The sequence below is a fragment of the Scyliorhinus canicula genome, chromosome 1, assembly GCF_902713615.1.
Source record: "Scyliorhinus canicula chromosome 1, sScyCan1.1, whole genome shotgun sequence".
NCBI classification, from domain to species: Eukaryota; Metazoa; Chordata; class Chondrichthyes; order Carcharhiniformes; family Scyliorhinidae; genus Scyliorhinus; species Scyliorhinus canicula.
This window is the reverse complement of record NC_052146.1, coordinates 187,461,644-187,477,217: the sequence shown is the minus strand read 5'-3', so window position 1 is coordinate 187,477,217 and position 15,574 is coordinate 187,461,644. Positions and strand designations below refer to the sequence as shown.

General features: G+C 48.7%; 1 protein-coding gene across 3 annotated transcripts in view; it reads left to right on the top strand.

The window, feature by feature from the left end:
* The first annotated feature begins 218 nt into the window (after positions 1–218).
* The window catches only part of LOC119970376 (cystatin-F-like), a 28,914-nt gene continuing 13,558 nt past the window's right edge, over positions 219–15,574 (top strand). For 2 of the 3 annotated variants that reach the window (XM_038804915.1, XM_038804897.1), the window contains exons 1-2: positions 219–351; positions 12,062–12,231. In XM_038804915.1, the coding sequence (XP_038660843.1) occupies positions 288–351; positions 12,062–12,231 (234 nt within the window). In that variant the 5' untranslated portion in view covers positions 219–287. The remainder of the gene's footprint in view (positions 352–12,061; positions 12,232–15,574) is intronic. The other variant, XM_038804905.1, reaches the window with a different exon arrangement.

Genomic DNA, 15,574 nt, shown 5'->3' with positions numbered 1-15,574 from the left:
CCTCACCAAGATCCTCCTGATCCAATCTTGTGATCCTCCCAGAGGACCAAATATGGATTCAATGCAAATTAATTGGTTTTGGGGAAATTAAAGTTCTCATCCAGAGCCAGAACCCACCAATAAGGAAGCCAGCCTCTCAAAGTAAAGCTCTCATTGGATAAAGCATATGCTTGTATCAGGAAACACAAATGAGGGCAAAGTAGCGGGTAACACCTCCTGAATTGGAATGAGAAGGTCAAAAAGGCAGAGGAAAGAGGAGGTTGCGCAGAGACAAGACTGGTCACAAGATGGGTACACTGTTGGGAGTGCTGCTCCCTTTATTATTCGCTTTTGGTTTGATCCCTTCTGATGGCAAGTAACTGATATCTCTTGTATTTATCATTAAATATTGGATGCTACTTTGTGCAATAGAAGCTGCAGCAGCAGCAAGACAGAGGTGTCAGAGCAGTGACTAACTGGGTTGTTCTCACAGAATCTGAGAGGATGTGGCTTCTGCTGCAACTCATTGAAACTTGTGTTGCAGTTTTCAGGAAGCTGATAACGAAAGGTTTGATCAGCGAGACGGCTCTCAGCTCCAACAGTCCTAGTCCACTTGTTTTTGTCAGTCCCACTAATCACTATCAGGTAGCTAAGCAGCAACTTCATGTCCGGCTTATTTGAAGCATTTGAAAGCATTCAAAATCCACTCCATTATCCTGCTCTTTCTTAGCTCCGGCCTCAACCAGCAGTGTGCCTAACCTAGATATTGGCATGTGCCACTGTTCTGCACTTCATTATCTTACCAATATACGTGTCCTCTGGGCAATTAAAGTGTTATTTACAAATACTAACCTTCGAAACTTGGACTGTTCACAACAATTTTTTTTAAAATCTATTTTATTCCAAACATATTCAAAAGTACAAAGGCATAAATCAAAAAACATTGTCAACACCCCACAGTTCACAGTTTGTGCAAGTTTTTCCCCTTTTCACTCCTCCCCCCGCCCCCACCCCACGACGAACAATTCCTCAAACATTGTCATGAACAGTCCCCAGCGTGTCTCAAAGCCCACCGCTGATCCCCTCAACTCAAACTTGATTTTTTTCCAGCCGGAGGAAATGGTACAGGTCCCCCAAGCAGACCGCCATTCGCAGAGGTGTCGCCAATTGCCATGTCAAATCCATCGCCGGGCAATCAGAGAGGGGAAGGCCAAAACATCAAGCCTCCTCCCCTCCATCAGCTCCGGATTTTCCGATATCCCAAAAATCGTCACCATCGGCTCCAGTCCGGCCTCTACCCCCACAATCCTCGATAGTGTCCCAAATACCTCCTCCCAGTTTCTCTCCAACATCTCGCAGCCCCAGGACATATGTGTGTGATTTGCTGGTCCTCTCGCACACTTCTCACACTCGTCTGTCACCCCCTGGAAGAACCCACTCATCCTCACCCGAGTCACATGCACACTATGCACCACCTTAAATTGAATCAAACTCATCCTCGCACACGAGGAGGTTGAGTTCACCCTCACTCCACACTCCCCATCCTATTTCACCCCCCAGCTCCTCCTCCCATTTCTCCTTAATCCTTACCACCTGCGTTCCCCCCTGGTCCCCCAACCACCTGTATATATCACCAATCCTGCCCTCCCCTTCCACATCTGGGAACCGCTCCAATGGGATATACTCTGGCAGTTTGGGAAACCCTCTCCATTCCTTCTGTGCAAAGTCCCTCACTTGCATATACCTGAACTCGTTTCGCTTCGGCATCTCCACCCTCTCCAGCAGCTCTTCCAGACTTGAAAACTTCTCCTCCAGATATAAATCCCTTGCCCTCACCAGCCCCACTTCCAATACATGCCATCCGTGTCCCCTGGTTTTAACCCATAGTTCCCACACAGCGGTGTCAGCATCGACATCCCCTCCAGACTAAAGTTTCTCCTCAAGTGGTTCCACACCCTAATCATGGACTGTACCACCGGGCTCACTGTATACTTCCCCAGTGCCAGCGGGAGCGAGGCCGTCACCATGGCCCTCAGGCTGGACTCCCTACAGGACCCCTCCTCTATCCTAGCGCACTCTAACTCCTCTCTTCCCACCACCATCTCACCTCCTTCCACGTTCGCTTCCCAGTAGAAATGCAGCAGATTTGATAACCAACCCCCCTTTCTGCCTCTGTCTCTGTAGCTGGGCCCTCTTCACCCTCGTTACCTTCCCGCCCATATAAACTCCAAAATCACTGCATCCAGTTTCTGGAAAAAGGCCTTCGGAATGAAGATTGGGAGGGTTTGGAATACAAACAGGAACCTTGGCAAAACGTTCAATTTAACCCCGCCAGTGTCAGGTGTAACGTACCCCATCTACTAAAGTCCTCCCTAACCTCCTCCACCAATGTTGTCAGGTTCCACCTGTGTACCGTCGCCTAATCTCCCCGTCAACTGGGCTCCCAGATACCTGAACGTCCTTGGCAACCCTAAATGGCAACACCCCCAAATTGGCTCCCTGACCCGACACATTCACCGGAAACACTTCACTCTTTTTGACCTTCAACTTAAAACCCGAAAAGACCCCGAACCTCTCTAAAATGTCCATAATTCTCCCCATACTCTCCAATGGGTACGGCACAAACAGCAGCAGGTCGTCTGCCTACAGCGACACCCGGTGTTCCCTACTCTCCCTCGTAATCCTCTGCTACTCTACTTGTAATGATATGTATAGTACAAGTGTAGTAAAGGGTTAAAAACAGAAACTATGTGTAACTCAACACTAGATGGCATTACTAAGTTATTGTATATAAGGCAGCATCTCTAGGGATTCTGGGAGAAGATGATGAGAAGCTGATGAGAAAGCAGAGGGAGATTTCATTGTAAGTTAAAGTGTAGTTTTTATAGCTGGAGGGAATATTGATTACTGTACTACAGATTAATTATTATTAGTTTAGCATCTGTTACTCAGTAAAGTGTGCGAACCTAATCAAGATTAGTAGTGTGAAATAAATTTGTTTCGATTTAAACTTCTTGTTTTTATATTCTTTGTCAACACTATGGGTGGGATTCTCCCCTAACCGGCGGAGTGGGCCGTATTGGCGTGAACCACTCCGGTGTCTGGCCGCCCGGAAGGTGTGGAATCTTCCGCACCTTCAGGGGCTAGGCCAGCGCCGGCAGGGTTTTTGCCGCACCAACCGGCGCCGAAGGGCTTGGCGCCACGCCAACCGGTGCCAAAGCACCTCCGCCGGCCGGCGCGAGTTGCTGCATGCGCAGGAGCGCCAGCGTGATCCTAGCGCATGCGCAGGGGGGTTCTTCTCCACGACGGCCATGGCGGGCGTTTACAGCGGCCGACGCAGAGGTAAAGAATGCCCCCACGACACAGGCCTGCCCGCGGATTGGTGGGCCCCGATCACAGGCCAGGCCATCATGTGGGCCTTCCCGGGGCCAGATTCCCCCCCCCCCCGCGTCCCCCCGAGGCCGCCCATAGAGCCAGGTCCCGCCGGTAAGGATCTTATTTGATTTACGCCGGCGGGACTTGCCGCAAACAGGCAGCCACTCGGCCCATCACGGAGCGGAGGATCGCTTGGGGGGGGGCACTGCCAATGGCCCCCGACCGGTGCGATGCAATTCCCGCCCACACAGGAAAATCCGTCAGCCCGCGTCGGGGCGCGATTCACGCCGCCCCCCCGGCAATTCTCCGGCCCGGCGGGGGATCAGAGAATCCCACCCTACATATCTGGCTATCTTGGTGAACAAGACAAGGAATATAATATTACTGACTCCCTAAGGGCCATCGCCAAGGGCTCTATCGCCAGCTGGAACAACAGTGGCGACAGCAGACACCCCTGCCTCGTTCTCTTGTGCCATATGAAGCTCCATCAACTCATCTCATTTGTCCACACAATCGCCACCGGGGCCACATACAACAGAAGCACCCACACCACAAACTTCTGGCGAAACCCAAACCTTCCCAGGATCTCAAACAGGTACTTCCACTTCACCGGGTCGAAAGCCTTCTCCGCACCCATAGAGACCACTACCTCCAGTACCCGCCCCTTTGACAGGGTCATAATCCAGTACCATCCTTCCATTCTCCTCGCCACTAACTTGGCCAACGCTTTCACATCCATGTTTAGCAGTGAAATGGGCCTGTATGACCCACACTCCAACAGATCCTTCTCCTTCTTTGGGATTTGGGATTAGCGTGATAGATGCCTGGGTCAGTGTCTCTAATGTTGCCCCTTCCCTAGCACCTCACTAAACATCCCCAGCAAATGTGGTGCCAACTCTGTCGCAAACTCCTTATAGAATCTCCGCCAGGTAACCACCTGGCCCCCGGGGCTTTCCCCGACTTCATCCCCTTTATTCTTTCTATCACCTCTCTCAACCCTAGCGATTCCACCAGCGATGCCTGCCTCCTCTCCTCATCCAGCTTTGGGAATTCCAGCTCATTGAAAAAAAACATATCCTCTTCCTCACCACCCAGCTTGGCGCTATATAACTTCTCATAACATCCCTAAATACCTCTTAAATCTTGCCAGGCTCCAACACTACCTAACCCTTTCCTGTCTGTGCCCTCAAAGATCGCCTGGACGTTGACTAGCATGCATGTTGCCTTCTCTCCATATTCATACTGTACCCCCCTCGACCGTTGGAGCTGCCCCACTGCCTTCCCCATCGTCAACCTATCGAACTGCTCCTGTAACCTATTTCTCTCCGCCAACCCATCCTTGGTGGGGGCACTCGAATATTTCCTGTCCATCTTGACTATCTTGTCCAACAACCGTCCATACTCCTCCTTCTTCTTCTCTCTGTGCGCCTTGAACCAGATAGCCTTCACCCAAACCACCGCTTCAACGCCTCCCAAAATGTGGCCGCCGATACCGCCCCATTCTGATTCAACTCCACATAGTCCCTGATCACTGACCACACCTTCTCACAGAAAGCTCTGAATCTAACCTCCATTCCAGCCTCAGCTGCTGCCTTGAACTAAGTTTGACCTCCAGCCAGTGCGGCGCATAGTCTGAGATCACGATGCCCACATACTTCGCCCCTACCACACCTACAACCACCGCTCGGCTCATGATGAAAAAGTTAATTCTAGAGTATGCCTTGTACATGTGTGAGAAGAAGGAACACTCCCTCTCCCATGGGTTCCTAAACCTCCATGGGTCCATTAATCCCATCCTTTTCATAAAACCTCCCTCCTTCACCATCCTCAACCTTCCCATTGACCTGGGAATCGATCTATCCGCCCTCAATTCCAGCAAAGAGTAGAAATCATCCCCATAATCAACTGATGCATGTCCAGGTCCGGAATCGTTCCCAGCAATCCCTTCACAAATCCCACGTCATCCCGATTCGGCACGGTAACACCACCGGTGTCTCCTCCAGTCCGCGCTTACTATCACGTACCTCCCACCCAGGACCCGCACTTTCTTGACCCCCTACAACCCCGTCCTTTTGCTCAGCAGGATGGCCACCCCCCGCGGCTTTGAATCAAACCGAGAGTGAAATACCTCACCCATCCATCCCTTTCTCAGCCTAACCTGATCTTAACCTGAGGGGGCAGCACAGTAGCACAAGTGGATAGCACTATGTCTTCACAGCGCCAGTTCGAGGTTCAATTCCCCGCTGGGTCACTGTCTGTGTGAAGTCTGCACGTTCTCCCTGTGTCTGCATGGGTTTCCTCCGGGTGCTCCGGATTCCTCCCACAGTCCAAAGATGTGCAGGTTAGGTGGATTGGCCATGATAAATTGCCCTTAGTGACCAAAAAGGTTAGGAGGGGTTATTGGGTTACGGGGATTGGGTGGAAGTGAGGGCTTAAGTGGGTCGGTGCAGACTCGATGGGTCGAACGGCCTCCTTCTCCACTGTGTGTTCCATGTTCTTCACCGGGAGGTGTGCCTCCTGCAGAAAGACCACCCTCGCCTTCAAGCTCCTCAACTGCGCGAAGACCCAAGACCTCTTCACTGGCCCATTCATTCCCGTACATTCCATGTTACGAACCTTACCAGAGGTTTGCGCCTCCACTCCCCTCTACTGTCTGCCACCCCCTTGTTCCAATTCTACCTCCTTTAATTTTGCCCTGAACCTGGCCCCCTTCTCCGCCCATGAACTTGCTCATTCTCCAACACTGCCATGTCGCATTCCCCCACCCCTCACCCTGCCAGCGTGGCAGCTTCTGGCTGAAGCTCCTCCTATGTACCCTTCCAACCCTCCCCCCACCTTTCCCTCCTTGGTCTGTCCGCACAAAGACAGTTCCAAAACCACAGGTCACCCCCTCCAAAAAGAAAAATACCACAGTCATGCCGGGGGGGGGGGGGGGGGGGGGCACAATCCAATCATTGCCCCTTAGCAAACAAAATCACCCCACCTGAAAAAAAAAACCCCCACCCTCCGTCCCCACACTACCGGCATCTTCTGATTTCTGCGGGTCCAGCTCCTCCGTCTCCCATCAACGTTCAGTTCTCCTCCAGTTTGTGGTCTCTAATCAAGTCATTGGCCTCCTCTGAAGTTTCAAAATAGTACTCCCGGCCTAGAAAGTCAGCCACAGTTTTGCCGCGTACAGCACCCCAAACTGGATCTGTCTTCTGTAAAGAAGCGACACGCCTCTTTTCCAGCTCTGCTCCAATATCCTGATAGATTCAGACCCTGTTCCCCTCCCATTTGCAGTTCCGCTTCTCCCTGGCCCACCGCAGGATCTTTTCCTCTCCACAAACTTATGAAGCCTCACAATCACAGCCCGCGGTGGCTCCCCCGCTCTCGGCTTCTGCCTCAGGGACCTGAACGCCCTATCCACCTCTGGGGCCTTGTCCAGCACCTTCTCCACCACCAGCCCCGCCAGCAAACCTTGAGACGTATCTGGTGGCACTTGTGCCTTCCACACCCTCAGGCCGGACAACGATACACAGGTTTCGCCTTCTGGATCTATTCTACCTTTGCCCTTAGTGACTTGCAAAAGTCCCCCAGGAGCCCCACCTCCACCTCCAACGCCACCACCCGATCACTGTGATCGCACATCACCTTCTCCATCTCTCAGATCTGCGACCCCTGTACCTCCAGGCACTTCTCCACTCTCTCCATCGATCCTTTAGGGGAGCTACTACTCCCTCAATGGCCTTCGACCAATCTTCCTGCTTCTCCTTTCATTGCTGGCAGAACTCCTCGCTAATAAACACCATCAACCGCTCCATCTGGGGTTTGCCAACTTGCGACAACCCTTCCCCCTCCGCCTGCTTTCCAATTGTCTCCTCCTGTTCCTTGGCCAGGCCATTAACATTTTCCTGCTGGATCTGGTAACCAGCAGACATGCCACTCTCGGGGGGAACTTCTCCTGGACATTTTCAGCTACACTATCCTGTCGGAATTACCCCACTTTCAGGTAAAAAGAGTTCAAACCAATGCCTTTGAGCCGGAGCTGGCCTTTGTGACTCCATGGCTGCCACTGGAGGTTCCGTCTGTTCACAACTACTGATAGTGAAGCCTTGAACAAAGGTGGAGAACCAACATCCATTGCTTCATGATGATGGAGAAATTGGAATTGGATGTTGCTGTAGCACGGCCCCTTTAAGGGGCGAGACCTCACGGTCAACTTGAATGGCTAGGGGGCCTATCGTGCAGAAGCGTGTGAACCCCGACCAATGGGGAAAAGAGCACAGGGTCCTGGGAGCGGGGTCCTGGGCAGAGTGGTGAAGACGTGTTTAGTGACTCTTCCCAAATTTGGCGGGAAGGGAGAGGCACAGCAGGCCTCCCAGAGGAAGCATATGTTTCACACAAAGGTCACAGGTCATTTCAAGTGGCCGACCTGGTCCTCATCAGGAACTTTGCCTCAGGCCCACTTTGGCTACTTGGCAGAATTGTATCAAAGTCAGGTCCAGTCTCGTACGTGGTGGATTTGAACAGCAGGACAGGGCAGAAGCACAGTGACCACATAAGAAGCCGGGGAACCACAACTCCAATCTCGGTGCAGTTGGAGCCAGCAGGCAGCACCAGTGCTCCCGTGATGGAGCCAGAACAGAGGAAATTAGGAGTTCAGAGGAGGTCCCGTCAACAACCCAGGAGGGAGCTGGAGAAGGGAATGCCCCTCCAATCTCAGAGTCAATCTTCCACGGATGACAGTGTTGCTACCTCAGAAATGGAGGAGCCGGTTGGGAGACTAAGATGGTTTATGAGGCCCAGAAAATCCCCTGATAGATTGACATTGTGATGAACTGTTATAGAATCTCTCCCCTTTTGTTTCACAAGCGTTCTATTGTGTATAGTAACTGTACATAACCTGTTCTGTAAATATGTTATTAAGGGACTCATGGGGGAGGGATGTGGTAACGTGGCCCCTTTTAAGGGGTGAAATCTCACGGTCCACAAGACTGACTCAGGGCCAATTGTGCAGGAGTGAACCCTGACTGATGGGGAAATGTGCAGGGCCCTGGGAGCAGGCTCCTGGGCAGAGTAGACCCTGAAGCCAGAGAGTGAAGATCTGTTTAGTGACTCTGTGCCTATGTATTGTTTACCTTTACCATTTACCAATAAACCCTTGTTCAGTTATGCCGGAAACCTCCCTAATATTTCCTCGAGCCACTCCAGCTGTCATGATTTTCTATTGGTATCTGATTGTTCTTTGCAAAGTCAAACCCAGAAGCCTCATGTACGTTAAAAAAAATTATATTCTTGACTTTACAGTCAAAGAATGATTTTCATTCAAAGGTGAAAGGAGTTCAAATTGGGTGAATGTGAAGAATCTCTTTCCATTTGTCGGTGAATCCAAAATAAGGGGGCATAAATAGTGTAACAGTCACAAAATAACCAGGCAAGGAATTTAAGAGGAACTTCTTTACATGACGAGTGGAGAGAACATAGAACTTGCTGGCAGGTGGAATAGTGGAAGCTGACAGCATTTATATCCTTGGAGGGTGAAACATGATGATGATGCAGAGGCAGGGAAGTATAGTGGGAGGAGGCTGATGTGGTGTATTAAACATTGGCAAAGGGCTGACCGATCTCTTTGTTTCCGTGCTGTAGATCCAGCCTCCATCAACAGTGAATTTGCAAGCTTAATTGTACGTTACATAGTCTTACCTTCAACATACTCAGCAACCTTCTACCATATGCAATGCTTTCCTTTTACCAAACTTCTCTTCTATTGTCACCTCAATCATTTTGACACTGTGACAATACTATCCCTTCTTTAATTGTAAAAGTTCACTGCCAATGCGTCGTGTAGCTGAGTAGTTGATTTTTAATGAGTAACATTGTGTAATCAAAGTATTTTTTAAAATCCAACAGCAGCACGGTAGCATTGTGGATAGCACAATTGCTTCACAGCTCCAGGGTCCCAGGTTCGATTCCGGCTTGGGTCACTGACGGTGCGGAGTCTGCACATTCTCCCCGTGTGTGTGTGGGTTTCCTCCGGGTGCACCGGTTTCCTCCCACAGTCCAAAGATGTGCAGGTTAGGTGGATTGGCCATGATAAATTGCCCTTAGTGTCCAAAATTGCCCTTAGTGTTGGGTGGGGTTACTGGGTTATGGGGATAGGGTGGAGGTGTTGACCTTGGATAGGGTGCTCTTTCCAAGAGCCGGTGCAGACTCGATGGGCCGAATGGCCTCCTTCTGCACTGTGAATTCTATGACATGAAAAGTAGGATGTTACCCTTTTTTCCAGTGGTGTTTAACCATCTGCTCCAAGAGTTGGCAGCTTACATACTAATCTATTCCCAGCCCACAGAGACTCAATATAACATCCTGACCTTGTATGTAAACTTGCAGCTGTAATATGAACCCTGTGGTCTATGGCTGTAAGTACATCATTTACAACCAAGAGATGTGGATAATTCGATTGAGTGCCACGCGCTATTTAGAAATTGTTTTGGCTGCTGTGCACAGTTTGCAAAGTAAATTAATGGTTTCAATTTGTTTACCCAGAACCTTGTTTACTCACCGCTTGTTTTCAAACTTTCTTTTCTCCCTCCACCCCACCCTATGTGTATTCTTGCTATTCGGCCAAGATCACGCCCACATGTTAGGTAGCATTTACAGTGTAATTGCAAATAATGCAGCCAATCTGGTCAATGCTGGCAGAGCTGCTGTAGGTCACTGGACACAGTTGTGATGAGTGAATGGGATTTGGTACCAGTTACGGGCGGCTTCTTTGCCGGACGTAGGGTTGCCAATCCTCCAGGGTTGTCCTGATGTCTTCAGGGATTGAAGATTGAAGATTGATCTCCGGGTTGCTGCTGCTGTTAGTCTTACCTGTTATAAACGTACTTGGAGACTGGGTTGGGGGTGAGGAGGCTTCGATGAAACTTGAAGATTAACTCAGTTGGGTAACAATAACCTGTCCTATTCCCTTTCTAATTGAACGTGGGGGAGCAGTGCAACTGAAGAGTGGACCAACAGTGGGAGTGTAGGGAGCGGGGGGAACGCTTGAGGCTGAAGCCTCCAGAAATGCACCTCAGCACAAATTGCCAAGCCTGATCTGCAAATGTTAGTTCCCCTCGGGTCTCAGACTGAACTCGTCAAAGTTCAGTCGGTTCTGTTTTAAAATCGCTGGTTGATGTGCGACTACAGGAATGTATTTGACTTCTGTTTTTAAAAGGTGTACAGAATCCCTGGGGCTGTTGGGAAGCATGCCATCTGGGGCACTGCAAGCTGCTCGTGTGTTGCACCCCCTGCTGCACAGGAGTGGAACTTCAGCTCCTCTGTTCCTCATAGGTTTAGAGTCCACCGCACATGCCGCTGGGTTATAGTTACATGTTAGTGTGTCCGGCACACAGCTTTGAAAAATGAGTGTGTATACTGGGGAGGGGTGGGAGGGTTTAGTCACCGGCACCTGTAATATGTGGCCTCCTCACCCCATGTCCTGTGGCCAATCATTTAAAACTGGGCAGTGACCGTCCTGCCAGTGAGAACAGTTTCTCATGACCAACTCTTCTCAAAATCCCTCATAATTTTTAGCATCTTTATTGTTTTTAAAACTCCCCAAAACCTTCTCTGCCTTTAAGAGAAGAATCCCAGCTGTCATTACACGGTAGCATGGTGGTTAGCATCAATGCTTCACAGCTCCAGGGTCCCAGGTTCGATTCCCGGCTGGGTCACTGTCTGTGTGGAGTCTGCATGTCCTCCCCGTGTGTGCGTGGGTTTCCTCCGGGTGCTCCGGTTTCCTCCCACAGTCCAAAGATGTGCGGGTTAGGTGGATTGGCCATGTTAAATTGCCCGTAGTGTAAGGTTAATGGGGGGATTTGTTGGGTTACGGGTAACGTGAGTTTAAGTGGGGTGATCATTGCTCGGCACAACATCGAGGGCCGAAGGGCCTGTTCTGTGCTGTACTGTTCTATATATACATCTCTGGTGTCACTAAGCTAAATTTACTCCTCATTCTCTCAAATAATATTGCTCAGAGGAATGTCAAATAATAGAACCATAAAATCCCTACAGTGCAGGAGGCCATTCAGCCCATCGAGTCTGCACCGACTCTTCGAATAAGCACTCTACCCATGTCCACTCCTCCTTTCACCTGCCCTATCCTTGTAACCCCAGTGGGTAGCATTGTTGCTTCACGGCGCCAGGGTTCCAGGTTCGATTCCCGTCTTGGGTCACTGTCTGTGTGGAGTCTGCACGTTCTCCCTGTGTCTGCGTGGGTTTCCTCCGGGTGCTCCGGTTTCCTCCCACAAATCCCAAAAGGCAATGTTAGGTCATTTGGACATTCTGAATTCTTCCTCTAAGTACCCGAACAGGCACCGGAATATAGGACCAGGAGATTTCACAGTAACTTCATTGCAGTGTTAATGTAAGCCTACTTCTGACAATAAAGATTCATTTTAAAAATCCTTGGACACCAAGGGACAATTTATTGTCGCCAATCCACCTAACCCGCCCTCTTTTGGACTGTGGGAGGGAACCGGAGCACCCGAGGAAAACCATGCAGACACAAGGAGAACATACAAACTCCACAAAACTGAAACTGAACCAATGATTTTGTGAAGTATCCAGGTTCAGCGATCTGATGCAGCGATAATCCAGCACAAGTAATTTTGTTGCATTGCCTCAGTATGTAGACTATTTGCCATTTCACTCATGGCTCTTGTTTCTTGTAATGTTTTAGGTTTTGGCAGAACAGGAAAGACTCCTGTTGGTCCAGGAGTTCCCAGAGATATTAACACGACTGATTTGGGCGTTCAAAATGCCACCCTAATTGCAATCTATGGCTATAACAACCAATCGAATGACATCTTCCTGTTTAAAGTTCATAGAATACATAAAGCCCAGGTACAGGTAAGAAGGACCATGCTCGCGTGTCACAAGAAAGAGCGACCTTCAATTCTTCCATCCCTAAACTGACCAAGTCCACATCCCTGTATGAGGACACACAATTTAGAAATTCACAACTACATTGTCACAACTTAATGAAGGTTTGTGGTGAACTTATTGGGGAACCAAAGAATTCAAAGACATTTATTTATGGGCAATATTTTGTACTTGTGGTATATTTCCTTTAGTTTGGTTTCCATCATCTTCAGTAGGGGTGTAAGGGAGGAGTAGCACTGAGTGACATTCAAAGAAATAGGTGCTCCACCGTGGCTCTACCTCTCGTGAGCATCAAGATTGGTTTGTTGAAAACAATTAAGTAATCCAGAAACTACTAGAGGAGGAACATCACTCCTCAATGACAAGTTATCACTATCCAAGCACAATGTCGACCAAAACATCCACAATACTGTCCAATGCAAACTCAGAAAGATGCAAGACACTAGGCTGAATCACAAGAAAGACAAGCTTCAGTCATACGAAAATAATAATCTTTATTAATGTCACAAGTAGGCTTACATTAACACTGCAATAAAGTTGCTGTAAAAATCCCCTTGTCACCACCACTACTGCGCCTGTTTGAGTACACTGAGGGAGAATTCAGAATGTCCAATTCATCTAACAAGCACAAAATTCAACACTTGTGGGAGGAAATTGGAGGAAACCCACACCGACATGGGGAGAACATACAGACTCTGCACAGATAGTGACCCAATCTGGGAATCGAACCCGGGTCCCTGTCGCTGTGAAGCAACAGTGCTACCCAGTGTGGTACCGAAGACCACAAAAGCCTAGAAGGGATTCTATCATGCTCTGAAATCTGTCCATGGGCCCCAGAAAACTGCCTTAACGCCAATGCTCAGCTCAACAGAGCTCACAGTGAAATTCTAGAATGATACACAGAGCAGTTTAACCACATACTCAATTGGCCTTCATCCATTAATGAAGGCTTCCGCCAACTACTCTCCTTTGCTCCTCCCATGCTGTTACAATTTCAAATGCAGTCAAACCCCTGTCTACCGGCAATGCTCCAGGAACTTATCCCAACTGATGGTCGACAAGGCTGGAGGTCAATGCAGGGTCAAGAAACACACTGAACTCTTTCAGTCTATGTGGGAGCAAGGAACTGTCCCACAAGAATACAAAGATGCTTCTGTTGTCTATCTGTACAAGCAGAAAGGAAGTCGTCAATCTTCTCCATTGCTGCCATAATCTTCACCAGGAGCCTTCTGAACTACTTCGTTCAACTTCTCAACCAGGATCTACTGCTAAAAAGTCAGTGAGATTTCAGAAAAGGCGGAGGAACTATTAGTGTGACGTTTGCAACTAAACAGCTACAGACCAAATGCCGAGAACAGAACATGGACCTCTACACCACATTTATGGTCATTAACACAGTCAGAAATTAGTGTCTTTGAAGGGTAATGGAGAAATTCAACTGCCCTGAGAAATTCATCACAATGGTTCAACAGTTCCATTAAGGTATTCTCGTGTGTGCTCTGGGTGATGGTGAAACTTTTGACCCATTCCCAGTCACTATTGGAGTTTACAGGACTATGTGCTTGCACCAGGGGCAGACAGCAAGCAGAAGAAGATGAAATCCCAAACCAGTAACTCTTCTAGAAATCAACTCCATGTGATATCCTGTCCTATTTGTAACAGAATCTTCCAGGTGCAGATCAGCTATAATGGCCTCCTACATAACAACTGACACCCTGTCAAACAGGTTGTACCAGCTGAGGTTATTCATGAAGACCCCGCCTTCTCAACCTTGCCCTCACCTGAGGTGTGGTGGTTAAATCACCACCAGACAGCTCTTCCTGTCGAAGGGGAAAGCAGCCTATGGTCGTCTGGGACTATGGAGACTTTACTTATATTACTTTACTTATCAAACAACACAGATGATGAACATGGTCACCCTTGCCTTGGAGGACAAACAAGATCATTGGTCACCTTGCGTTTTATCTGCACTTGTATTGGTTCCAGTAGGTATATGTGAGCATTCCAAAAGATGAGGGTTATCTATTTTGTATTATGGAACAGAAATCGAGTATTACCTACAAGGACATGGACTCAGATATAGAACGTACAAAACAGGTGAAGACAATTTGGCCCATTGTTCTTATGCTCTGAAAGAGTTACCAATTAATCCCACTTCCCTGCTCTTTCTCCTTAGCTCTGTAAATCTTTCCTTTCCAAGTACTGTATATATCTGATTCCATTTTTGAAAATAATGACTGAATCTGCTTCCCCCACCCATTCCAGCATTGTTTCCAGCTCATCATAATTCACTCTGCAGAAAAAAACTTTCCATATTCCTCTCTGGTTCTTTTGCCAATTATCTTAATTTTATGTCCTCTACTTGCAGACCATCCCACTTGTGCAAAGAGTTTTCTTTTCTTCATTTATTCTATCAAAACTCCTTCAGAACTTTGAGCAACTGCTATTATGGGGCAGGCCCGGTAGCACAGTGGTTACCAGGCACTGCTGCTTCACAGCTCCAGGGTCCCAGGTTCGATTCCCGGCTTGGGTCACTGTCTGTGCGGAGTATGCGTGTTCTCCCTGTGTTGCCGTGGGTTTCCTCCGGATGCTCCGCTTCCCTCTCTCAAGTCCCGAAAGACGCGCTTGTTAGGTGAATTGGACATTCTGAATTCTCCCTCAGTGTACCCAAACAGGCGCCGGCATGTGGCGACTAGGGGCTTTTCACAGTAACTTAATTGCAGTGTTAATGTAAGCCTACTTGTGACAATAAAGATTATTCTTATTATTATAAATCTTCCCTTAACCTTCTCTGTTCTAAAGATAATAAGATGCACCCACCAAGCAGTTGGTTATGAGCTCCCGGATCTTTAATTTATTTATTTTATTCTTTTCACATGATGTAGACATTGCTGGCAAGGCCAGCATTTTATTGACCATCCCCATTTGTCCTTGGAAATGCGGGGATGAGCCACCTTTTTGAACCGCTGCAGTCCATGTGGTTTAGATGTTGTTAGGGAGGGAGTTCCACGATTTTGGCCCAGTGACAGTAAAAGAATGGCAATTATTATTCCAAGTGACTTGGAGGGCAATTTGCAGTTGGTGGTGTTCTCAGGCTCATGCGGCCCCTGTCGTAGATTATAGAGGTCAGAGGTTTGGAAGGTGCTGTTGTAGGAGCCTTGGTGAGTTGCTGCGATGTATCTTGTAGATGATACACACAGCTGCCACTGTGCGCCAGTAGCAGAGGGAGTGAATGTTTAGTTGGTGGGTGCCAATCAAGCCGGCTGCTTTGTACTGGATGACGTTGAATTTCGAGTGTTGTTGGAGCTGC